General features: G+C 35.2%; 1 protein-coding gene across 2 annotated transcripts in view; it reads left to right on the forward strand.

The window, feature by feature from the left end:
* The window catches only part of usp32 (ubiquitin specific peptidase 32), a 142,428-nt gene extending 118,274 nt beyond the window's left edge, over positions 1-24,154 (forward strand). For both annotated transcript variants that reach the window (XM_073053493.1, XM_073053494.1), the window contains exons 19-34: positions 1,314-1,388; positions 4,290-4,428; positions 7,510-7,615; positions 8,066-8,239; positions 9,012-9,186; positions 10,790-10,941; positions 11,289-11,400; positions 12,138-12,349; positions 13,155-13,339; positions 15,136-15,222; positions 15,681-15,801; positions 16,001-16,192; positions 17,786-18,032; positions 18,324-18,799; positions 22,419-22,511; positions 23,461-24,154. In XM_073053493.1, the coding sequence (XP_072909594.1) occupies positions 1,314-1,388; positions 4,290-4,428; positions 7,510-7,615; positions 8,066-8,239; positions 9,012-9,186; positions 10,790-10,941; positions 11,289-11,400; positions 12,138-12,349; positions 13,155-13,339; positions 15,136-15,222; positions 15,681-15,801; positions 16,001-16,192; positions 17,786-18,032; positions 18,324-18,799; positions 22,419-22,511; positions 23,461-23,634 (2,720 nt within the window). In that variant the 3' untranslated portion in view covers positions 23,635-24,154. The remainder of the gene's footprint in view (positions 1-1,313; positions 1,389-4,289; positions 4,429-7,509; positions 7,616-8,065; positions 8,240-9,011; positions 9,187-10,789; positions 10,942-11,288; positions 11,401-12,137; positions 12,350-13,154; positions 13,340-15,135; positions 15,223-15,680; positions 15,802-16,000; positions 16,193-17,785; positions 18,033-18,323; positions 18,800-22,418; positions 22,512-23,460) is intronic.
* Positions 24,155-27,233: the final 3,079 nt, after the last annotated feature.

Below are 27,233 nucleotides of genomic sequence, written 5' to 3' on the forward strand. Positions count from 1 at the left end.
GGATCCAAGTCACAAAACGCATCTAGTCAGTAATTTGGAAAGATCCTGGTATATAAACATGAAGACACATCTAATCCACGTTGAGCTATCCTACTCTTGTATGATTTAATAATGGAATTATTATCCAATTCTAGCAGACCATCTTTGTCAGATAACTTTAAAAAGACTTGAGATAAAATAAGGTAAACATCCCAGTGATTGAAAGTTTGGGAACCACAGTTGCAAAATCAAAAACAACAACTGCACTGTACATCTCAGAAATCTGGTTTTAGCATTTTTGCCTTAAAACAAAAAACCAAGTTTTTCTTTGAAACTTCAGCCACATTATATTTCCAAACTTGTGATCTATAATCTATCTAATCATCAGTGGCAGTCTGCAGTTATACATTTTAATATGTTGGAAATACTGTTTCATTACCAGGTCATTCTTTCACAGTCAAAAATATTCTGTTACCCAAATAGCTGAGGGCTATACTAAATCACTTCCTTTAATTTGTTGATATTTTTTCAAAAGAATAATTAACCCAATTACTGTAAATGTGCTTGAATTTGTTCTCTGGGTATGGGCGAAACTGATGAGGCAGTATTTATTATCCATAGCTTATTAGTGAAGAGTACATCATTTATTTCCAAGTTGCTGAGTACATGGTCACATCTGTATTGTTTGGATAGAATTAACATATTAAAACGACTAATATTTTTATGTTACAGTTCATATGACAGAGTTCAGAATTTAAAACATTCTGAAGAGTGTTGCAATATTTGAGGCTTATATAATTATTTCTAATTTGTTTTCAAATTAAATCACCATTATTTGGTGATTTTAGCAAAGAAAATTTAAATTGTTTTTACATTTTCAATAAAAACCTTGTGTACATCAAGCTTTGAAAATAACTGCCTGCAGCAGGCTTAAATTTCAGTTAACTAAGTTGTGGTAGGTAAGCGGGTGTCTCTTCAAGCCTATTTTTCCCAGAACAATACATTCCTGATCTCAGATTTGTTACTGTGCAGTTGCATTAAGTGATGGCCAGGTACTTTCCCACATCAAGTATAAAAGAATTGAGAGGATCCGTTATTCTAGATTTTTAAATTCTCCTTCCTTCTTCCCAGCAGCAGTAAAACATCAAAAAGTAAGGAACATGAATTGAGTTAATCCTCTCTTTTTATATGCATGGTTAGACTTTAGAGGAGAGATTAGAAATGAATTGCAAAACTTAAATTCAGAATACTTTGTCATTAGTGACTTTCCAGTTACCTAAGTACAAACTTTGTTACAATACTATCAGCCTGATATCCTGCATTTCTTATAATAGTTCGCAACAAAGATATGAGTTGGCCGGAGGAGATGTCATTCATTGCAAACAGTAGCAAAATGGACAGACACAAGGGTAGGTACAAACATAGAACTTTAGCTCTTAAGTATAGGTGAATTTTTATTCCACATTGTGGGGTCATTGTGCAAACTGGAGTTGATTTTAGCAGTGTATTGAAATTGCTGGAACATTAATGAACAAATTTGCAGCTTGTATAATTTATTTTAGACATAATTGAAAGCTTTTAAAATGCAAGCAAAGATTTTTCACATCAGTTACTTCAGATATGTGAACAAGATGAATGGGATTATGCACTTTAAAAACTACTTTAAGATGTTTGTGCATGTCTCATTAATCTTTTCTTGCTTGTATGTGAAGATTGTTATATTTGGTACATATTTGATTAAAATATTGTAAATATGGATACCTAGATTTCTATAAAACTTACTGTTGCTGTTGGCCCCACAATTATACTTTTCTCCTTCACTAATATTTATTCTAAAATGTAGAAAGGTGCAGTTCAGTGAGAATGGGTTCATATAGATGAGGAAATGTCCTATTCAGTTGGATTGTGAAATATGTACAACCCTTGTTCATCATATGTGAAGCTTATTCCCTAACATCTGATTGACAAAAGCATTCCATTTTCTTAATATATATGAAAGACCCATAATTCTCAAATATCTCAAGGAAATGAATTCAGAAGGATTCCTTTGGTTAACTTGTAATGTTTTGGATTCCTTGAAATTTTTATTGGGAATCTTGCCCAGTGCAGTGAAGTATTACACCCCATGAATTAAATTCTATTTTTGTGTTTACATTTTTGCATTTCTTCATCTAATCACTTATGCATCTTTTTACAAACAAGCTAACAAATTAATCCCACCTTGCCATCCACTACCCTATCAAATATTCAGTATTTGACTGGAATGGTCCTTGTTAGGCTGCTGATAGAGAATAGCTACATTGATGTAAGATGTTGTTATAGAAATCTATTCTTAAAATTGGCAAGGTTAGCATTTAATGCAATCTTTAAATGTCTCTGAAGGGAGCAATCTTGAACTACTATTGTTCTGTGGTAAATGTACTATCCCAGTCCTTTTGTGCAAGATGTTTAATATTTTAAACATTTGATGATAAAAATAATTGTGATATATCCAATTGAAAATGATGTATGATTCAAACTGCAGACAGTAACATTTCTATATACCCACTGCCCTTTCCCTTCCAGATGCTGGAAGTGATAGAGTTTGACAAATTAGAAACAAGGCTTGGCATGGTAATAAATGTGCAGCTGTTGAAGTAAGTGAATGTTCAGAATGGTAGCTAGAGTGCCAGTCAAATTGAACTCCTTGTCAATGCTGGTGTCAACCTGTTTGAGTGTCATTGTAGCTGCCAGGCAAGTGGCAAATAATCTGTCATATTGCTGAGATGTTGTAGATGCTCAGAAGGTGTTCTTCACATAATACCTAGACTTGAACTTGCCCAAGAAGTACAACATTTATATGATTTGTTCAGTGATCACTAGTGCACTGTACCTGAGCCCTTACTCTTCCCTGTCACCCCAAAAACAACTAAAAATATGTTGATAAGGAGAGTACCTCAGAGGTGATACTCCTATATGAAAGAACTTCAACACTATTTTGTTGGAGGTGATTATGTCTGACATTTGTGTGGTAACGTTGTCTGCCGTTTAATTAATCCACGTTGGAATGTTGATCAAGTTTGTATGGATATGGGTTTCTTCATTACTTATGGATGGAACTGAGAATTGTAGGCATCAGCAAACATCTCTACTTGGAATTTAATAATGGACTAATGATGATGGTAAAGAAACTGAAGATGGTCAGGTCTGGGACACTCCTACGGAGTTGATGTCACAAATTCATAGAGTTTAATTAATTGGTCATCAACTGGCACAATCATTCAGACGCGTTTTCCCCTTGATTCTTTATGATTTCAGTTTTACTAGGCCCTTCTGACTGTTATAATCCATCAAATGCTGCCTTAATGTCAGGGTTCTCACTCTCCTCTTGTCTGCTTGTATCAAGTTTGTAATTGGATAAGGAGCTGATAGTTTTGGGTGAAAGCCAATTTGAGAATTAGCAAGCAGGTTCGTGGTGGCTAAGACACCATCCAACACTTTATTAATGTTTGAATAAGTGGTCATTATTCACTGGACTGGATTTATCTTGATTTTTGTGGATGGGACATCCCTGGGCAATTCTCCACATTATCAAGCAGATGCAATGCTGGGCTCTACCTTCACTGAGGATGGGGCTGTTAATAGAACATGCTTCTCTAGTTAGCTGTTTAATTGTTCACCACATAGGGTTCAACTGCAAAGCATTGAATTATGTATGATAAATCTGCCCTGTTGCTCAATGCCTAATGATGATGATTCCACTTTTGAACAGTGTATCTGACCGGAATGTATCTCATTTAAAAGGAATGCTCAGGTTAAAGGCAGTACGGTTTGTCCACATGTGCAATGTGTTGATTGCGCCCCCTTTATAGACTGATGGGTAGATTGACAAGGCCAAGTGGCATTTTCCCTTCACGTAGGTTTTCAGTCCAAACAGCTGCAGTTGAATCTTGATAGTTTTTCATTCCGATATTAGCTGGCTCAGTCAGTATTAGAGCCCTTCTTAGAGGTTGATGTCTCCATCCCACTGTGCATCCAGTGTGTATAATCAACTGCATCTTCCATTGTTACTCAAAATGGATGCGTCCTTTGTACTGCTACTTCTGTTGAACTGTTAGAGAAGTTGGGATGTACCCAGACTTGGTGATGAAGAAGTCAGGGCATGTATTAACCATCTCTGAATTAATTAACAGTACCTTGAGTGACAAACATTAAATGTACCATTGTTTATTTACAATCAATCTTTAATTTGCTAATTTCCATGCCTGTTTTTGTTGCTACCAGCTTCATAAAGTACATCATAATTAGGTTCACTAATGTTTTTGTTCTAGTTCCAACTGAAAAAGGTGCCACAGGGTTAAGTAACCTGGGAAACACGTGTTTTATGAATTCCAGCATCCAATGTGTCAGTAACACACAGCCACTTACTCGGTACTTCATCTCAGGAAGACATCTTTACGAACTCAACAGGTAAGAATTTCAATTCAATTCACTGATATAAATGAGACTCGTTTCCTTGTGTTCATTGCAATTTCAAAATTAATTTGAACCCTACTCTTGATTAATACAACAATACAGAAACTGTTTCTGTATCATTAGTTTAAAAGTGAAACTGCTAATAATCAAAAATCATTTCAAAATTGTGGAAGATTTTGCAACAGATTTGATTTATTCCTTTGCATTTCATTATCAAATTTAAGCTGATCTGATATGTTGTAAACAGTTTGATTTTATTGAATTAATATTATGAAGTCTTAATTTGCAAATCCTCAATTAAAAGTAATTTTCAACAGATTTCCTAAATTTAATTTTATTAAGAATGGTATTGATAGCAATTCATGTATAGCATAAGTAAATACTTGTTAGTATTATTTAGAGTGGCTTAGTGATTATGGTTTAGCCATGATGTGAGGTATAATTTGTACTGAATTACTTCATACTATTCAGCAATTTTGATATTGTGGTCCTGCCAAACTCATGATTGATTGCATGATTTTTTTTAATCGTATAACTACTATCTAGATAGATAGATAGATAGATACTTTATTCATCCCCATGGGGAAATTCAACTTTTTTTCCAATGTCCCATATACTTGTTGTAGCAAAACTAATTACATACAATACTTAACTCAGTAAAAAATATGATATGCATCTAAATCACTATCTCAAAAAGCATTATAATAGCTTTTAAAAAGTTCTTAAGTCCTGGCGGTTGAATTGTAAAGCCTAATGGCATTGGGGAGTATTGACCTCATCATCCTGTCTGAGGAGCATTGCATCGATAGTAACCTGTCGCTGAAACTGCTTCTCTGTCTCTGGATGGTGCTATGTAGAGGATGTTCAGAGTTTTCCATAATTGACCGTAGCCTACTCAGCGCCCTTCGCTCAGCTACCGATGTTAAACTCTCCAGTACTTTGCCCACGAAAGAGCCCGCCTTCCTTACCAGCTTATTAAGAACAACTATCAACAACTATTTTATTGCATGGTAGTTTTGGTTTGAGTTTGCCTAAATATAAATATTCTCATTAGTATTTTCAGCACTAACAATCTTTCTAACTCTTAGGAGAAGAGCTGTCAAATATGTGTTTGTTAAGAGCTGATTAATTGCTGAAAATAATACTAAAGGATTTAATTTAAACGTTATTTTTATTTGGTTTTGTACCATTAATTCAAAATAATATTAATTCATGAGCACACATCTTAAATCTATTATAACAACAATCAACCATTTTGTTGACTTTTGATATTTCAATTCAATTCAATGTTCTTTAACATTGTCCACATATGCTTAATAACATTACTTATTAAGTTTGAAATTCTTAAGGACTCATTTGTTCAAGTCAGAATGGCAGCTATTCGATTTTCCTTCTGCTTATCAACAATTACTAAAACCCACTTTTCAAATTATTATATAATTGTTATTTTCTTTGACATCACTCCTACTCATTTCTTCCCCCCCTTTTGATTGGCATTTGAGGTACCCTCATTATTCCAGTGCAGTTAATTAACTATATGGTCTAAAATTTTCTTTGTCTTCATTATTCCAGAGGAGGCAATCAAAACAATACATTTCCAAAGTTTCCATGGTCACGCTTCAGTTAAAAGGCACAATTACATTTTGCTTAATTTGATTATATGTCATGCCACATAAAATAAATAGAATTTTAAAAGTGCAGATTTTGGAACATCTGAAATAAAAGAAGAAAGTGGAGGAAACACAAAGGTGAGGTAGTGTACAGTATGTGCAAAGAGAAGGTGTTAGCATTTCAGATTGAAGACTGTCAGAATGGGGAAGAGAAAACAAATCGCAGAGAATATAAACTTCATGGGGCAAGCTTAAAAACTGGGCAGGTGGATGTAGTGTAGAGACTCAGTGCCTGTCAGTGCCATTCTTGTTAGTGCAGCTGGTTGCTTGTACCAGATATCTTGCACTGCTTGGACTCTACTCATTTCCAGCATGGGATCTGTCTCGGATCATGCTGGAAGAAACAGAAAATAAAGAAAATGCTAGGCATGTTAGGCAGACAACCAGGGTGATAAAAGGTCTGCTCCAGAATTAACTTTTCAATCCACAAGATGGGCTAAGTTAAATGGTTAAGTTGCATTTATTAAAATACTTGAACAAGTACATCAGGTCTGATAAAAGATCTACCTAATTTTCCCCTCAGAATTAGTGAAAGCAGTGAAAAACTTGTTACTTATACACTAAAATGATAAACTTATACTGTGTTTATCGCTATTTGCTGCATGCAGCATATCTCCAAGCTGTAATCAATACAACTATATTGCTTTCTTGTATTTTTGAGTTTATAATATCAAGCATGTACAATGCGATTGCACTTTTGTATTGAATTCCCAAAAATTAAAATGATAAAATTGTGGCAAGATAATTAGGATGCATATGATGCTCAAGTTTTAATTCTTTCTAGTAATGAATGCAATTTTCAAACAGCTGTTTTCAAAATGAAATGTTTTTGGGCATAAGGAAACATATAATTGTAGTTTATATGTCAGATTTAATATTATCTTTTTTATGCCTTTTCAACTATCTCCATGAAACTACGGCAAATTGGGGCAGCCGCCTTAATTAACTAAAATGTATTGGTTCCAATATGTCCCATTTAACTGGGATTCACTGGATGTAATAATGCAACAGAAGGGCTTGGCTAAAGCACTTGTCTTGTATTTGTTGCATTATATCCATATTTTTAAATGAATGGCACAACTCAAATGTGCAAATCATGCTCCTTTTTTTAAAAAAAATGTAACATGTCAACATACTCATGTTAAGGGAAGTGTGAGGTGTAACAGTATTCTGAAATTAATTTTGTGTGATATGTCTGTTTGGATTATTACATTAGCCTTTTAAAATGCCTTCTTGAGAGTCCCCAACATTGATAATGTTACTACAACCAAAAGTGAGTAATTGCCTCCGAAATAACCAGTGACACCTGACTTTTAGTTGAATGTCTACAGTGTAATTTTGCATGACACTAACATTAGATAACTTTGGTTTGTTGTAAGTAATTTGTGTTTGTAATTTAATGCAGGGCTAATCCATTAGGAATGAAAGGTCATATGGCCAAGTGTTATGGAGATCTTATCCAAGAGTTGTGGAGTGGAACTCAGAAAAATATAGCACCACTTAAACTCAGGGTAGGACACCAAATTAATATGAGATATTTATTGGAGTAAAACCTACGTGTATTAGTAACTTAATCAATACATATTGAATTCAGAGGTGTTGGTACTGGCAATTTTTTTATGGAATCAATGAGGCATATTTGGAATAATTGTTTTTTGATGTGTTTGCTGCTGTTTCGTACTGTGTTAAATATTTCTGTTACATAATTCTTTATGGCTTAATTATGTGAAATCTGATGGATGTGTAGCAATGGTAAAATTTTAGAATTAATGTCATCTAATTTACAGATTTGACTTTTGTTTTTGCAAACCTGAAAAATGATGGTTAAATATAAAGCTTTAATGCTAAAGGGAATTTTTGGAGGGGTAGGAGAGAAGAGAGAACAATAAGGATTAATACTGTCAGCAGAAACTTGTTTACTTTTTATCAACGTAAGGATTTTATTTGTTTGTATATTTTAGTGGACAATAGCAAAATATGCTCCAAGATTTAATGGTTTCCAGCAACAGGACTCTCAGGAGCTTCTAGCATTCTTGTTGGATGGTCTCCATGAAGACCTCAACAGAGTTCACGATAAGCCTTACGTAGAATTGAAGGACAGTGATGGTCGTCCAGATTTCGAGGTTGCAGCAGAGGTCAGTAGGTTTCTTTTTGAAACATTTGAAATACTAAATTTTTGTAATCAAAGCATATTCTGGATTTTTAATGGTCTTTGGAGTGATTTTGGGATTTTACATTCCTAACAACTGGAGATTGCCAGTTTGTTCTGTATTTTCAGAACTTTATTATTTCTCTCCTTTGATCACCAGGAAGGGTCTTATTTTGCATCTTTTATTTGTCTTTTGATCAATTGGACAAGAAAAAATAGGAAAAAAATGTACCTTGAGAAAATACAGAAATATACCAATTTCATGACATTAATCGGCAGATGAACCTGGGAGAAAACTGGAGTTGCATTTAGACCATGTTCATAATTTGACAAATTATGTCAGTTTATTGCACAGAAATAATTGCAGTAAGAACAACTGGAATCCTGTTTTAAAATCATGTGGAGCATTTAATTGTGAGAAATGTTAGAAAATATGAATCATAATTCCATGTTTCTTGCTGTGTATAATCAGCAGGCAGGATTTTAATTGCTTATCGTGCTAATTAATACAACTTTTCCAGTTTTCAGCCATTTGAAACTTGAAGAATTGTATATTAGTGTAAATGCATCCTTCTTAAGTACTTTATTTTTAACTGTACTATTTGTAAATTTGTTTCTTCCAACTTCTGTTTTAAAGAGAAAAACATTTTAATTCACAGTATATACCTTAAAGCTGAATGTTTTAACAGTTATAAGAGATCCTAATGATCTTGTTGCTAATGGCAAACTCTGCTCTCACACTTGTCTTACCCTTGCAGGCATGGGAAAATCACTTGAGGAGAAATAAATCAATTGTTGTTGACCTTTTTCATGGGCAGCTAAAATCACAAGTCAAATGCAAAACGTGTGGTCACATCAGTGTTCGATTTGATCCATTCAATTTCTTGTCTTTGCCTCTGCCAATGGATAGCTTTCTACACCTAGAAATAACAGGTTTGTTGTTACAACCTCTTTGTTGGAGATACATACGAAGCCTAAGACAGTGATGAGAATGGGATTGAAGAATTGAGGTGGCCAGTTTGGATGAGCAATATAGGCCTTGCCAGCAATGCCTATAAACTGAAAAGCTAATAAAATAATTACCTTTGTTTCACCAGTTTACTCAGTTTTCCTGCAAGGTGGTGTTTGTAAAGCTGCTGTAGCTTCTTAGTACAAAATAATTAGAAACAAACAAGTTGAAGTCCACATTTATTGTCATCTGACTGTACATATCTGCAACCAAACAAAATAATGTTCCATGGTGCACTGACAAAAAAATATATCACACAGAGAACATAAGTCAAAGTATTACCATAAATAAATTAATAAAGTATAATTCAAAATGCATGTAGTGCATAGCACAGGTGAACAGTAAAGGGCTTGCTGTCCTAGTAACAAGACCTTGGTGACAATTTGCCAATTTTAAAAGGTGTTTAGCATGTGAAATGGAAATGTAAAGCAGTAATGTCTGATGTTGGAAATTGAAGCACATAAATAGCTAAAGAGGAAGGACATTTTGCATCACATAATCGTTTTGAGAGATGGTCTGAAGACATCTGCGGTAAAAGTCATGCCAAACACAGCACCTTATTAAGCATCATTTTGAATATAAAGAAGAAATGCTAGAGATCCTCACTAAGACAGGCAGCATCTGTTGAGAGAATTCATGTTTCAGATCTATTGTCTTTCGTCACAGCTGCTAAAGTGTAAAAGTAAGTACATTTTAAGCTGCAGAAAGGGGGATGAGTGAAGAGAGAACAAAAAGAATGATAGGATAGTGATCAAGATTGTCTGGGTGATGCAATTGTTTTCAGTGTTCTCTAGTTAATCATAGTTAACCTGTCTGAAGCAAAGTAGGCAGAGGGAAATGAATGAGGGCAGTTAGAAAAAGAAAGAAAACAACATACTGTTTTTGTGAAGGTAGAACAGAGCGATTGCTGGAAATACTCAGATCAGACAGCATTTTGAGGAAACAAGCTGACTGTATTACAGTTATGATGTATGAAAAAAAAAAGGTATCTGAAATTGCTGAATGCAGAATTGAATCCCAAAGGTTACACCATACCTGGATGGAAACCTTCAGCTTTGTTGGAGATGTGTAGCAAACCTAAGACAGTAGTCGGTGGAAGTGGGATTGGAGAATTGAGGCAGCAGGAAAGAGAAGCAGTGTCATGTTTCAGGATTGACTAAAGTTGTAAGGGAAGAAACAAAGGATGAGTGGTTGGTGGATATGCAGATGCAAACCAGAAAGTTACAGAGAAATGTTGAAAAGATGAACACTCTGTAAGATACTTCCATTTATTTACTAGGTTGATCCTCAATGATTACTTTGTATTGTTACCTAAACAATTGCTGTTTTATGTTGAGTAAAGCATTAAAGGACAGATATCTTCAGATGTTCCGTAGCTTCTAATAAAGAACATTTTGATTCTTTTCAGACCTCAAGATTGAGTAAAGTTCTATTGAAGGAAAGGATTAGTAATGCTTGGATTGTGTTGCTAAAAACTAAAATGGTGAAGGTTTTGCTTGTATGATAAGTCGATACTTTCTCTTTCAGTTATCAAATTAGATGGTTCAACACCAGTCCGATATGGTTTACGATTGAATGTGGATGAGAAATATACTGGTTTAAAAAAGCAATTAAGTGAGTTATGCGGACTAAAAGCAGAGCAGATCTTGCTGGGAGAGGTTCATGGTTCCAATATAAAAGTGAGTATCCTTTTTTGTGTTTCAGAAACAACTGTGCATTGAACAGCTCCTTACATAAACTCTGCTGCTTATTGAGTTGAAATTAAGATTTAAATTCTCAATGGAATCCTCTCAAAACAAACAGCTAATGGAATGTAAGCCTTCAGTTGATGTAGAATAAAATTTGGGAAATTCAAGGCATAAACTTAATCTAGCTATTCTGAAGAATAGTCATAAATTGGTCAGGTGTAATATTTGATGAACATACACAGCTTCTGATTTTTCTAAAATAAAATTACAATCCTTTTAATTAATAGAAATATAAAATAAGCTGCAACCTAGTAAATGATGATTTTTGTTTTGATCAGAATTTTCCTCAGGATAACCAGAAAGTGCGCCTGTCAGCAAATGGCTACCTTTGTGCTTTTGAGATCCCTGTTCCAGGATCACCAACCTCAGCCACTTCTCCTGTACAAACAGGTAATAGTCCGTTGAGATGTGCATGAGTATGGTTGTGAATATGGATAAATTGTAGATAGTAAACATTTGTTAGGATTAGTGCAAATACTGAAAAATATCAGCCATCTGATTTATGTTTTGTACTCTTGCAAGTGATGTTGAAAAGGACAGCTTGCATGCAGAAATAAAAAGTTTCTATGCTCATATTTAACCTGATGTCGTGAGATTTTCCTCATTAATCAATGATGTCCAATAAAAATAAAAGATGCCTGACCAGACCCAAATCCACAAGAACTAACAGGTCGCAGGCATTAGCATTGTTATTAATTAAATGGGAAAATTCATTCATTTGCATTAGTTAGTGTAATTTCTAATGATGTCAATTTGCAACTGTATTATGGTAATATGGATTGGTAATATTAATAGGCTTAAAGTGGTGCTATGAAGTTCCCCTCTCACTGTTGTTTGTATGTTCTAATTGAACCAGTAACCTGTTAATTAAGTTGATCAATATTGCTGTGAAAATGGTAATTAAGAATTTCACACAAACTATTTGAAGATTATTCTCCTATACACAATAATTATTTTGTCAAGCTGGTTACTCCTGAAGGCAGTGAAAAGTATTTGGAACAATTTGTAAGACAATCAGTTTTGATTGCCCTCTGTTGCACAAATAACACAAGGAACTATTTGAATGCAATATATTTTGAAATAATTTTGCATTATTTATTGAAGTGTTGTTTTCTTCTATTTGTAAGATTCCTCCCAGGTGCCATTAAATAATGGGATGCTTAACCAGTCTTCAAATGCAAATCCAATGAAGCCAAATCTGATTCCGAATGGAATTCCTAGTACTGAGGTGCCAGCTGACAATGAGAAGAGTCTCTCAAATGGACTACCTAATGGACATTTGCCAGGGGTTAATGATAATCCATTCATAGGATACATCATTGCAGTTCACAGAAAAATGGTAATGCACTTCTTCAAAACAAAATTACCATTAAAAATTGAAATAAATATTAGCCGTATTATAATCTCAAAACCAATTCTGTATTCCATGTGTATCAATATGAACTGCACTGTCAAATATAGTAAAATGAAGCTCATCTATTCACCAATGCAGTAAATCTTGTTGAAGTGTTGCAGTGTATTTAAAGAAGTGATTTAGCATGATTTCTCATTTAACATCATTTGAATAAGAGCTATGTTATATATCAGAGGGTGATAAAGAATATAGAATAATCCAATAATCATTCAGTTTTCAGCAGTTTACTTACTGCACTGAAGAGTTATTCTATCTTTTGTGAATTTTAGAGATCTGACTTTTCAAGCTGGGTTCTTGTAAGTTTGGTATTTAAATCTACCACTTAACCTCAACTTTCATTCAATCATCGTCTTATTTCATCATTAAAATGATATAGTTGACCTGTAACATCTATAAATTATCTATTGGAACACCAAATGCTGAAGTTACTACAACTTCTGATGGCATTCCTCCTGAGAGAAGTTGATTCCCAGAATTTAGAAGAAAGGAATCAGTCAGAATCTATCTTTGTCAAACTGTGATTGTCCAATGAGGACCTGGGAATTGTTCAGTATGATTCTAGTTTTCATCCCTCTAAAAATTTAGCAATATTGATTATTTTTTTTCCCTTTCTTTGCTTTTGCTTGATCATCAGAGGTACATTTCTATATCCTAATACCCAATGACATATCATTGTAACAGCACATCTTGTGTACAATCTGGCTCATTCTATTATTTATCTTTTATACAGATGCGGACAGAACTGTATTTTCTGTCCTCCCAGAAAAATCGCCCCAGCTTGTTTGGTATGCCACTTATTGTACCCTGCACCATACATACACGCAAGAAAGACCTCTATGATTCTGTATGGATACAGGTGTCACGGCTTGCCAGTCCTTTGCCACCGCAAGATGCAAGCAACCATGCTCAAGACTGGTCAGTGCAAGTAATATTTATTTTTACTCCTCAGTGTACTTTTTTTTACTAGTTGATTTAAGTTCCAACATAGTGTACATGAACTACAGTAAAAACTTTTCTAATGATATTTCTTCTGACATTCTTCAGGGGATTAAATGATGGGTTTTTCACATAAAGTAAATGTTGCATCTAGTCTAAAATCTGGGGTTTTTAAGAGAAGACACAAGACTTTTTGGAGGAACATAACTACACAATGCTAGGAATTCAGTTTTTTTTTAAACCACTCATGCAAACTCCTGAAGTGCTGGCAATTTCTTCCATTTCACGGAGCACTTACTTAGCTCAGTATTTTCATTAAAAATGCCAGACTTACAGGGTAACCATATAAATAAAATTACACCATAACCAACACATTAAGTTATTATTCAGCAATGAAGTAATGTTTTTAAAATCTTGGGGATTTATGTTAAAATCTGAGGAATGCATGTTATGTTCATGATTTTTAGATATTAAATTTAAGCAGAGGTTAATAGATTCTTAATTGGTCAAGACATTAAGGGATAAAGGTATGAGATTGGGGCTGAGAGAAAAATTGGATCAGCCGTGATAAAGTGGTGGAGCTGACCCAATGGATCACATAGCCTGATTCTGCTCCTATATCTTACAGTTTTATTTTTGTTGAATCTTCGCTATCTCTTATTAGTTGATTTCATTTTTATTTCACGATGCGCTTTCTATCTCCGATGAAATTTGTGAAAAAGGATGTTCTTTAATAAATTCAGAAAGGTATACCTGTGCCTTTAAATACACATTTAAGTACCTTCATCCCCTTGTAATTGGTCTGCATTTGATACTGTAGGTTTATAATAATTTGATTTGGCACATTTTTACGTAATGTATATTATTCATACAACAATCAGCACAATTCTGTATGCTCACATGCACAAGCATGTATATTATCATTATGGTATCTGTTTATCAATACCATGTTTCTAAGAACCAGCAAGCAGACCAGCTGTTTCCTATCATTCTTGACTTTTTAAGTTGTTTTTCCACAATAAACTTGGCATTTTGTGGCCTAAGCTCAGTGTTCTGATCAGATTGATTGCATCTCATTGTTCACCTTCATCCCAAAAAAAAGAGAAATCTTTGGAATTCCCAGATTCAGAATTTTGCCTGGTACCTATTGACTTGCCATTCAATGCAAATGCCTTTTGTAATGGCTTGAAAAGAGGGAGGATTATTGGTAGTTAACGCATCAAGGTGATAGAATTGAACCTCTACTAATTTTGTTGCCATTTACATTGATTTTCATAGAGATATGCAGCATTGCAATATTAGGCAAGATCTCTGCAGTTTAGCAGTAAACTGGATTGTCAATCCAATTAAACTCCTCATTGTCAAAGTTAAGGAAACTCTTACTTAGGAATCAAAGGGTGTCCATTCAAGTCAACTTCAAATACATGAAAGTATAATCTAAACTGAAAGAACAGTGTTATAATTATAAATTTTCCTGCTGTCTTGGTCTGCATATATTCTTCTTGTCCCCATTTAATGTTGGCAGAACAGCTCTAATTATTTATTGCAGTCCAAGATTTGGAATGTCTGAGTTGATAGCCATATATTCTGAAGTTAATGACAATATTTCTAACCAGAGAATTGGCTAAGCTATAAGTAAGACATAGGAGCAGAAATTGGTTTTTGAAATTGTTATCCATTGATTTTCAAGATTATGCTTCAATTATTTTTAAATCAATTTACTTCATAAAGCTTCATTTGCTTCTTTAAAGATTAACATTATATTTCTCTTCTAGTGATGACAGTATGGGCTATCAGTATCCATTCACTCTTCGAGTTGTTCATAAAGATGGAAATTCTTGCTCATGGTGTTCCTGGTACAGGTAAGAATTAAAACAATTTAAAATTTTTGCAAAATTATCAGGAATTTATGATAACTGGTAAAATGATTGTGGTGAAAGCAGAGAATATGGTTCATAAGATCAACCTTGCTGCTCAGTTGCTAAATTATCAGTTTTATGTGGTCATTGTCTCATTAGCAAGATCCATGCTAACTGCAGCAGAAATCTGATGCGCACCAGTGTACCGAAGTTCTCTTTAAAACAAGACTGAATTGCTTACAGGCAGCCATCACTCTGGCATTGTATGCAAGAGATAAAATACTGAAAATGAAAACAAATCTACCTTTATTTTAAAAAGTATCAAGTATTTTATTGTTCAAAATATAGAAAATGCAGAAAGTATTAAAATTCTTATCCTAACGTGCATGATTTTTTTTAAACCAGTAGTATAAGTAGTATATTTCTTCGTCTAAACTATGCTTGTACTTTGGCTGTTGCAGATTCTGCAGGGGGTGCAAGATCGAATGTTCCAATGAAAGAGCTTGTGTTGGGAATGCTTACATAGCCATTGACTGGGATCCGACCGCTTTACATCTTCGATATCAGACATCACAAGAGAGGGTAAATATTTTATTCATTCCATAGCAGTGTAACAAGTTGTAGAATTTGTTGTTATTTCATTTTTTTTTGCCATTCCAGTAGTCTGACAACAGCACACAGTAAATGCATATGCTAACACAAACTTCTAACTGGCAACTATGCAACGATGTTGTGTAAAGACTAAGATTTATCATGATTTTTAATTGTTTTAAATTGTCAGATATGTGAGGAACATGAAAGTGTTGAGCAGAGTCGACGAGCACAAGCAGAGCCTATTAATTTGGACAGCTGCCTCCGGGGTTTCACCAGTGAGGAGGAATTGGGGGAGGATGAGCTGTATTATTGCTCCAAATGCAAAACTCATCGCCTGGCAACAAAGAAGCTTGATCTCTGGAGGCTTCCACCAATATTGGTACTGAGAATAAAGGCTCTTAATTTTATCAAGCACACGCAGACTTAAATAACATTCACTGCTCCTTATTTAAAAAGTAAAAGTAATTTTAGAAGAAAACCTACAGCACAATACAGGCCCTTTTTACTTTAGAAATTACCTAGGGTTGCCCATTGCCCTCTATTTTTATAAGCTCCATGTACCTACGCAGGAGTCTCTTAGAAGACCCTGACATATCCACCTCTACCACTGTCGCTGGCAGCCCAGTCCACACACTCACCATCCTCTGCTTTTTTTAAAAAAAAAAGCTTGCCCCTGACATCTCCTCTGTACCTACTTCCAAGCAGCTTAAAACTGTGCCCTCTCGTGTTAGCCATTTCAGCCCTGGGAAAAAGCCTCTGACTATCCACAAGATCAATGTCTCTCCTCATCTTATACACCTCTATCAGGTCACCTCTCATCCTCCATTGCTCCAAGGAGAAAAGTCCAAGTTCACTCAACCTGTTCTCATAAAGCATGCTCCCCAATCCAGGCAACATCCTTGTAAATCTCCTCTGCACCCTTATAGTTTCCACATCTTCCTGTAGTAAGGTGACCAAAACTGAGCATAGTCCTCCAAGTGGGTTCTGACCAGGGTCCTATAAAGCTGTAACATTACCTCTCCACTCTTAAACTCAATCCCACAGTTGATGAAGGCCTATGCACCGTATGCCTTCTTAACCACAGAATCAACCTGCACAGCTGCTTTAAGTGTCCTATGGATTCGGACCCCAAGATCCCTCTGATCATCCACACTGCCGAGAGTCTTACCATTAATACTATATTCTGCCATTGTATTTGACCTACCAAAATGAAATCCATCTGCCACTTCTCAACCCAGTTTTGCATCCTATCGATGACCTGCTGTAACCTCTGACAGCCCTCCACACTATCCACAACACCCCAAACCTTTGTGTCATCAGCAAATTTACTAACCCATCCCTTCACTTCCTCATCAAGGTCATTTATAAAAATCACGAAGAGAAAGGGTCCCAGAACAGATCCTTGAGGCACACCACTGGTCATCGACCTCCATGCAGAATATGACTCATCTACAACCACTCTTTGCCTTCTGGGCCAAACCAATTCTGGATCCACAAAGCAAGCTCCCCTTGGATCCCATGCCTCCTTACTTTCTCAATAAGCCTTCCAGTGGAGTATATTGTCAAATGCCTTGCTGAAATCCATATACACTACATCTACTGCTCTACCTTCATCATTGTGTTTAGTGACATACTCAAAAAATTCAATCAGGCATGTAAGGCACGACCTACCTTTGACAAAGCCATGCTGACTATTCCTAATCTTATTTTGTTCAAATTCTTTGATTTCTGTAATGGAAGTTTACTATTGTTTTGCTGACTGATACATGCAAGAAAATAAGGGAGTTCTGAGAGACAAAAAAAATTGTTTACCTAAGATGATTATTAATAAGTTTTGACAGTAAATGCAAATGGGTAATTTTATTGTATTTAATGTGATAAATAATATTAAAAAATCTTAAGTTATTTGGTCCAAAATAATTCACCAATAAAACATTTTATGTGCTAACTGTGTAATGCATTTTCTTAACAGATAATTCACTTGAAAAGATTCCAGTTTGTTAATGGCCGCTGGATTAAATCACAGAAGATTGTTAAGTTCCCCAGAGAAGGTTTTGACCCTGGTGCTTTTTTGGTACCTCGTGATTTAATGCAGACTGAACAGCAGACTGCACAAATGGAGCTGAGGAAATCAGATTTGAGGAATACCCAGGGATCAGAAACTGGTGACAGTCTTGGAGTACAATCTGGTGTAAACTTGGGCATTTTAAATGTGAAAGGTATTTGATGCTTGATATAATTTACTATATTGTTTGATTTTATTATATTAATGCTTATTATTTAAAGTTCCATTTAGTTTGTAATTGCATGTTTCTCAATTAAGCATCTATTAATTAGATATAAATAAAATTGAGAATTGCTACAAAAATCAATAGCTGTTTAAAAGAAAACTTCATTTAGCCTTGCAATTAAAGTGAGGTGCATTTATTTTCCAAGTCACAGGTGCTGAACTGAACAAACTTTCTGTTGCAATGCAAGTGCTTACCTTTAATTTTTGTCTTCAACTTCAGCATCTCCACCTTCAAGAAGAAAAAATAAGAATAATTCATCAAGCAAAAACAACAGCCCTACAAACAGTCCCAAACAAGGAAAAAGCAGAGGACTACTACGTTTATCACAACTTGGGAAGAACAAACTTTCAAACAGTAAAGAAAACCTGGATGACAGCAAAGAGAGTAACTGTAATGTGGATCAAATATTGGAGATAAAGAATGTTAGAAATGCCCACTTGGACCAACTAGTAGATGACACTGATAAGACAAAGAGCTCTGAGGGGAGCAATGAGGGAATAATTCCGGAAGTTGTGAAAACGCAGAATACAGAATTGATTTTAGTCAATGGAGTGTGTCACGAGAAACAGCAGAATGGATTTGGGAGTTGTATTAGTAATGGAGAGTGTGAAAACCGCACAAATGAAGATATAACTTCAGATGACCAAAGAGATCCAAACCTTTCGAACCCTCTATATAACTTGTATGCAATTTCAGTAAGTGCTGCAATTTTATATCTATTGCATGGAGTAAAGCAAATAAGTTTTCTCATTGTTACACAAATATTGAAATATATAGTACATAAATGTGAGATTTATAAATGGTGAACTTTGCTTCTTTTTTATTTTTATTTTATCTAAACCATTTCCTTGTGAATCTGCGAAGTTCTGAACTTTGAAACTGATATCATTGATTGATACTAATCAATCTATCAAGTTGAATGCTGGCACACCTCAATTTCTATAGAGCTAATGAAATGCACTTTCTGAAGAAACCACTAATATAAAAATAAACTTGACTGACTTCAAGCTACCTTTTTTAAAACTGATGTTCAGCATTTCCTCTTTCAATGCACTAGGAAACAGATGGCTTCTGCATAGTAGAAAAGAATGACAGTTTATAGTCCACCCAGTTATCTGGGTTAAGAGATTATGTTAGTCAGATAACATAAGGAAGCATTCTCCAAAATGATAAAATAATTTTCAATGAATATACAAGGGCTGTCAATCATGGCGCAATACCTTTCAAAAGCAATGCATTGGATTTTAAAGTTAGCTTCAACTTTTTTTTACTCACAACTTATAAATTTTAATTGCATTGCAAGTAAACTTAACCTCAATTTAATTAAGCAACAGCAAACACATCCTGTTGATCAATTCCACAGCAATTAAAAAGCTTCAAAAGTTCATTTTCATTCTTCTGTATTGTCAATCCAGGCAGTCAAATCTCAGGTACTACATTAGTGTTCAACTTTCATTGGAAAGTGATTCTACTCTACTCCAGTTCCTATAGATAGCTTGTGATCAATATTATATTATCCTTGTCACTGTAGGAAAATGCCTTCAGTATATAACTCAGGACATTTTATCTGAGGCTTCGTGAGCATTTTCACCATTTCCCTGCTGCACTGTTTTAGTAATTTCTGAAGAGAGCAGATTTGCCTATGGTTACCATCTGTCTTAAAACCATGTGGCATATTTCAATCAAGCTTAAGTGTGTTTTGGATAATTATGCTAAATGGATACGAATGTACAAAACCCTTTCAAACTTCGTACATTTTAACAAAGTGCAGCTTCCTCTGAGTATAAGGAAAGAGAATTTGGTGAGCAAAGGTGAGAGGGTGACTTAAAACAGTGGTCCCTAACCACTGGGCCGCGACGAAACGATATGATTTGGCGATATGAGTCAACTGCACCTTTCCTCATTCCCTGTCATGCCCACCATTGAACTTGAATGCACGCAAGGTCATCAGTCACCTAAATGCAGTGATACCCTTGCACCAAGGATTATTGGTTGGCCTCGGGTAACCGGCCGCCTCATGCAGCCCAATGCTGCTGGCCTGGAGCACAGGCAGATGGGTGCCGCCTCTAAACCTGTTTAGCACACCGAATGTTTGTGGGGAACCCGATGCTAAAATATCCGCAGACGACCTAATTCGGGCTCAGGGTTTTGTAAGTAGCAGAGCAGCTACTTCGCAGTGATCTACTGAAAGTCCTCCCTCAAGCCAAACTTTTGACAGTCTGTCTCTCCGGACTGCAACAGCCGCGGCCCCGGTACAGGGACCTCCGGCCCTGGTACAGGGACCTCCGGCCCTTACCTTGTCCTCTCACTGGTGCAATGATTTTATGTGTTCATGCAAAGAAAATATGCGCTGTGTGTTTAATATTAAATTTGTCAGATAAACCCTTTTAGAAACGAAATTGAGTGTATTAGCCACTTATAAGTGACGCATAGTTGACTTATCACCAATATTCCGGTCATGATCACCCCCCTTCCCCCCCCCCACCGTCGGCTGGTCTGCAAGAATATTGTCAATATTAAACCAGTCCATGGTGCAAAAAAGGTTGGTGACCCCTGACTTAGAACATAGAACACAGCCATGAGAGGTAGTGACAAGGAGTCTCTAACTGAACTGGATAACTGACAGTTATATGGAGAGGACATTCCAGAAAATGATCACCCACAATTTAAACTTTTGTATGGAGAGGGGGATTGGCTGACTGCACAACAGACCAGAGTATCAAAAGATTCTGCAACAATCCTCAACTGGTATTCACTGCTAAAGATGGGAGAAAGTGATGGTTCATTCAGAGAATTGGGTCAGGTGTAGGGAGATGAGATATTTTCTTTTTATTAGTTATGTAATTGATAAGAGCAAGGTTGTCATGATTTAACCGTATTAAACATTTATGCCACAGCTAGAGTACTTTGTACAATTCTCATCAGGGAATAGAGGAGATTTGCATGGATGCTGTTAGCGTTAAAAATTTAGAATTATGAGGAGCATTTCCAGACTGTGTTTTTGTATCATAGACTCCCAGAAGTTTAAAATTGAAATTCAAAAACATAACTATAAAGGCTAGTTTCCTTTATCAAAGGTCTTTAAATGGAGGAATAGATTTAACTCGTAGAATGATTGGAGAGGAGTTGAAAAAATTATTTCACTGAATAATTGGTACCTTGTGCCGTGGTAATTTTCAATGAATTTCATCCTTGTTAATCTGTTGGATTCTTTGAAGAACTAACAGGCAGGACAGACAAAGAGTCAGTGGATGTTTACTTGGATTTTCAGAAGGCCTCAGACAAGGTGCCACACATGGGGCTGCAGAACAAAATAAGAGCCCATGGTAGTACAAGAAAGATGATAACTAGAAGATTGGCCGATTGGCAGGAGGGAAAGAGTTGGAATAAAGGGGGCCTATTCTAGTTGGCTGCTAGTGACTAATGGTGTTCCACAGGGGTATTGGGACCACTTCTTTTCAGTTATATGTCAATGATTTGGATGATGGTGTTGATAGCTTCATGGCAAAGAAGTGACAGATAGAACATAGTGTAGAGAAGTGTATGAGTATGGCTTATTTATGAAAAGATGTGCTGTATCAGAGAGGGTCCAGTGGAGGTTCATGAGAATGAAAGGGTTAACCTATGAGGAGCGTTTGACTCTGGGCCTATACTTACTGGAGTTTAGAAGAATGAGGGTGGATCTCATTGAAACCTATTAAATATTGAAAGGCCTAAATATAATAGATGTGATTAGAATAGGATCAGAGGGCACAGCCATTTAGCAGGATGTCCATTTAGACCAGGGATCTGAAGAAATTTTTTTTTTTAGCCAGAAGGGTGAATCTGTAGAATTAATTGCCACTGATGCCTGAGGAACCCAGGACATTGAGTATATTTAAAGCAGAGGTTGATGGGTTCTTGGGCAGTCATGGTGTCAAGGGTTATGGAGAGGAAACAGTATAATGGCGTTGAGAGGGAATCTAAATTTTGCCATGATGGAATGGCAGAGCAGATTCGATGGCTGAATGGCCTAATTCTTCTTCTGTCTTGTGGTCTTACAGTGATTTCAGTTCTTTGGTGTTACCTTCAGTGTAGTAAAGTGAACATTCCTTTGCACAAAATTCCAGAAGCCTGAATGGAGATGCAGCAGGCTAAAAGTATCTGTATCAAAATAGCCTTCGTTTTATTCATTTCTTTTTCCAAATATTTCAAGTGTTGTTTTTTTGCAAGATGGTATTTGTGACGTGTATAATTAATTAGGACAGTATATTTATTTATATAATCTAAATTCTGTCTAACAAAAATAATACATACTTTACTGTTATTTATTAGTGCCATTCAGGAATCTTGGGAGGAGGCCATTATGTCACGTATGCCAAAAACCCCAATGAAAAGTGGTACTGTTACAATGATAGTAGCTGCAAGGTAAGTTTACGAAGGAGAATTGTTTCTGTATTGCTTAATTAAATGCTAAAGCTTAAAACAGTGAAGTATATTAGCTCACCTCAATTACTTTATTGTCACCAAACAATTGATACTAGAGCGTACAATCATCAAAGTGATATTTGATTTTGCCCTTCGTGCTCCCCGGAGTACAAATAGAAGTAAATATAATAAAAATTTAAATTATAAATCATAATTAGAAAATAGAAAAGGGAACGTAAGGTAGTGCAAGTCAGGTCCGGATATTTGGAAGGTACGGCCCAGATCCGGGTCTGGATCTGTTCAGCAGTCTTATCACAGTTGGAAAGAAGCTGTTCCCAATCTGGCTGTACGAATCTTCAAGCTCCTGAACTTTTTCCCGGCGGGAAGAAGGACAAAAAGTGTGTTGGCTGGGTGGGTCACTTCCTTGATTATCCTGGCAGCACCGCTCCGACAGCGTGCGGTGTAAAGTGAGTCCAAGGATGGAAGATTGTCTCAAGAAATGGCAATAGTTGCTAGTTTTGACAGCAGTACTAATGAGTAAAATAAATCTAAATGTACCTTTTGGAAATTAAAAGTGCATAGTGAGGTTTGATGTGATTCATGGATCCAAGGGTTTGTGATATCATTATTCAATTAACGGTAGTTGTCCTTCAAGGGACTGACATGCAGGAACGAATGGGAACCAGTCGAGCTGTCCCCAGTTTTATTATCATTAGAATGCATTCTTTTTCAAACATACATTTTGTTTCCTAATTACAATGGCAGTTGTGAGGCCATTTTGCAGACTATTATCTAATTTCCACCTTCCTACACTTCCAGAGACCACAACCTTGGTTAATTAGTGACTCAACTTAGTGGATATTTTTCTATCTTGTGCCTCATTTTGTCTAACTTCGTCTTTCTTTCACTGCTGTACATACCATTAAAGGACCCTTTTTTTTTCTTGCAGGAAGTACATCCTGATGAAATTGATACTGACTCTGCCTATATCCTTTTCTATGAACAACAAGGTGTGGACTATGCACAGTTCCTGCCAAAGACAGAAGGCAAGAAAATGGCAGACACTAGTAGTATGGATGAAGATTTTGAATCTGACTATAAAAAATACTGTATTCTGCAATGAATGTGTTCTTCCATTAGCCAGATGCCACATGTTTGCTGAAAGACTGGTAACAAAACACTCCAAGTTTAGAATTTCAGGGTTGGACAGGTTTTCTGCTGAAAACATGCTGCTTCTGCAAATTCTTCTGTGATCATGAAGCACAAAAATAACATGTAAAAGTTGTTGAAAACGGATGGTAATTGTGATTTTTTTTTTCTCTCTCTCACTAGTTGCTGTTTGCAACTTGCATCAGTAGCCAATGTGATCTGCTACCTCCTTTAAACTGTTTGGGTTTCATGCATTGTGTTGACAAGACCAGAATGGTAGCATGCCAGAAAGAAATTTAAATGCACTAAAACTTGGGGTACAGCATTTTAATTCTAACAGAGTTATAACTGTGTGGACTACCTTTTCCCTTAACTTTGAGTGAATAGTTCATGAAACATAGTTACATTTATTACCTTTTTAAACTACTTCAGCTTGTATTTTGTCGGAAGGACTTTCATTCCTTGAGTCTGGCGCCTTAGACCACTCGGCCATCCTGACAACTTTCAGCTTGTATTTTAATGGTTATATAATGGTAGGAAAGCTAATAATTAAAATTCTGGAGAATGCATATTTCAACTTTTAAAAAAAAACAAGTGCCATGATCAATTGAACTCTTCATAAAACTAACAAAGAATCACACAGCATCAACTTAAACAATTTAAAAAGGTAATACTAAGTTTAATTTGTTTCTTGAATTTTTCACACTCTTCCTTTTGATTTGTGTGACCCTTAAAACAAGAAAGACGTTTTGTAGATCACATGTTGCTACACTGGTCTAGATATTTTGTCCTGTTAACAATTCATATTTATTGTGAATATATATGCTTAACTACCTTTAAGTTGTATATTATTTTTCTTTAGTTTAAGAAACCTTATTTTGAAGGTTCAATAGTATTGCATTTAAATATCACTGCATTTTCAGCATTGCTAAATACCATTGGTTTTGTTTAAACCTGCATTGCATTACAATTATTTTGGATATAATACATTGTTATTTTATATTATTTTAATGCCTGTGTGGACTTTTAACTTGATGTCATTACTTGAGCTGCAAAGCCTCCGTATACATCAATGCTTTTTAAAGCAGAAGTTTTTTTTGGCACAAACAAATCCTAGTTCACAGAAACAGATGATTTGCTGACCGATTTTGCTATCTTTGAAACTGGAACAGCATTTGATTTCTAGAGTTAGGTACTATGATTGAACAGTGTTTTGCCTTTAGAGGTTATTGCAATTCCCACCCAATGTGATTTTTATTGATATACTTCAACATCCTATAGCTACTTTGATCTTAAATATATGTGTAATTGTATAGAGACTACTAATTAAGCTCAATGGAAGAGGAACATTGGCAAACACAATGTAATGTAATATTTATCTCTTTATTTTTGTCATCGTAGTCAGTGTTGCACAGTTTTCAAACTTATTTCAAAACTGATGGTTAAAGTCTCCATTTCATTGCTTGATATTCTAATAAATCACACCTTGCTTTATCTACACAGCAGAGTTTGTGCACTTAACATTAAACAGTTCAGTGTATTAAAATTTCTGGTAAACATATTGGTGCACATAGTTAAGAACAAATGAGCAATCTTGTGTTAATTTGTGTTTCCACAATTGTTCCTCTTTTTATGTTATACATGAATTTAAAATGCCTGAGTGATTGATTGTGTGAGAAATGAGTATTTTAAACCATCCTCTCAGTCACAATCCTGAAATAAGGGCAAGTAGTGCAATCTACTGCTGTATTGTGTGTTCTTACAAGTCTATTATAGATATAATGGTTGAAAAATATTCTTTTTTATTAAATTAAATCATTAATAACTGAAGAATTTATTAAATTATCTGAGTAACTACATTACATCTTGTAAATTCTTGTAAAAAAATATTGACATTGCACTGAATTAATTGGAAATTTTTAATGTACATAAGAGCTTTGTAAATATGGCAGTGATGTACTGTAATACAAGCTGTAAAAACTGTACTTGTAATTGTATATGGAGTGAATCTGTTCATCTGTAACTATTAAAAGAGACAATAAATACAGTGGCTGGAATGTCTGAGTTGAATAAATGTGTAACCTAACTATTGATAAAGCAAGAGGCTGTGACTGAGAATGGTGTAAAACAGGTTTTGCTGAATTATTACATTGCTAAATGGCAAATCTATAGATCCTGCATTTATAATTCATTTTGTAAAGAACTGATCCCTTCAATTGTTTAATGCAATGATGTCTGTAATGTGTAATTCTTTAAAAAAAAATGCATCCACTTCTGTAGAAAGTGGGATCCATAATGGTAAACTGAAAGATTTTATTAAATATTCATACAACTTAATTACAAGATGCAATCTTTGCACTAGACTAGATACATGATTCAGAAGCCAGATGTGCTTAATTATGTTTGTTATGAAAGGATTAATTTCCTCCTTTGTTCAACATTTAATCTGTGTTCTGATTTACATTTAACACCATTTTTAGTTGAGGATCAGCATAAAGATCAGGCGAATCTTACAAGACATTGCTCATGCTTAAGTGTGGACTTTGTTGACAGGGAGGTAGTGAACTTGGACAGCTTATTGTTGCCCAGAAATTCTGGAATATTTTGTCATATTTTGTCACCAAGGTGCTTCATATGGCAATGGCTCATCATTAATAATCAAGCTGATGAATAGTTTAATCATAGTCTTTCATGTCCTTCATTCATACATTAAAATATTACCTCCTTTCTATGAAACTTCATTTAATAACCTTTAATGTGGTACTTTATTGCCTTTTAAAACCTAGATATACTGCAATCATTGGTTTTCCCTCCATTTTTTGGCATTAAGTACATTACATAACCTCAAAAATCATAACACTTACCATCCCCACCACCAACATAATTTTCCTTTCAAAAACTACATGAACTCTGCTGACTTCATGATTTTCCATTGTTAACCACATTGATGTTAGTAGATTCCAGCACTTCTCAACAACTTGTATCCACAATACAAAATTTATTTTCTTTCAACCTATTGAATAGTTGTGCTGCATTTACTGGTTCCAATTTGTTGTAACTGGATTTCCAGCATCTGTAGACTTTCTCTTGTTTGCTGTAACTGTTTCAGAATCCAGGAGACACTGGAAGATTATCACCATCACCATAACAGAGACTACTGAATCCAAGTTATTTGTCAGTCTCCACAGCTTATCCAGTACTTTCTCTTTACTCATATTCCTTGCCAGTTTATCTGGTTCTATTATTTTATCAAGCCAGGAGGGAATACAAAATTCTGCTGTGATCGCTGTTCCCACAGAATTGGTGTTGTGAGTTAATTAAGCTTGTTTCATTTAAAAAAGGATATATTTTATTTTAATCCAATTTATTCCCAACAATCACATGATCTATGGTTAAGATAACTCTCTCGATTGCATTTTATCTTGTAAGATATTACTGCCAGATTTACTTCATCAATATAATAAACTCCTTCAAGATTACCTTTACTGCAAGTACCGACTGTATACTTGCTCCATCAGCATTACTGCTGTGAAGGTTATGATTTTAAAATGAATGGTGTGCAAAGTAATCTCT

Source organism: Hemitrygon akajei, chromosome 8 (assembly GCF_048418815.1).
Source record: "Hemitrygon akajei chromosome 8, sHemAka1.3, whole genome shotgun sequence".
NCBI classification, from domain to species: Eukaryota; Metazoa; Chordata; class Chondrichthyes; order Myliobatiformes; family Dasyatidae; genus Hemitrygon; species Hemitrygon akajei.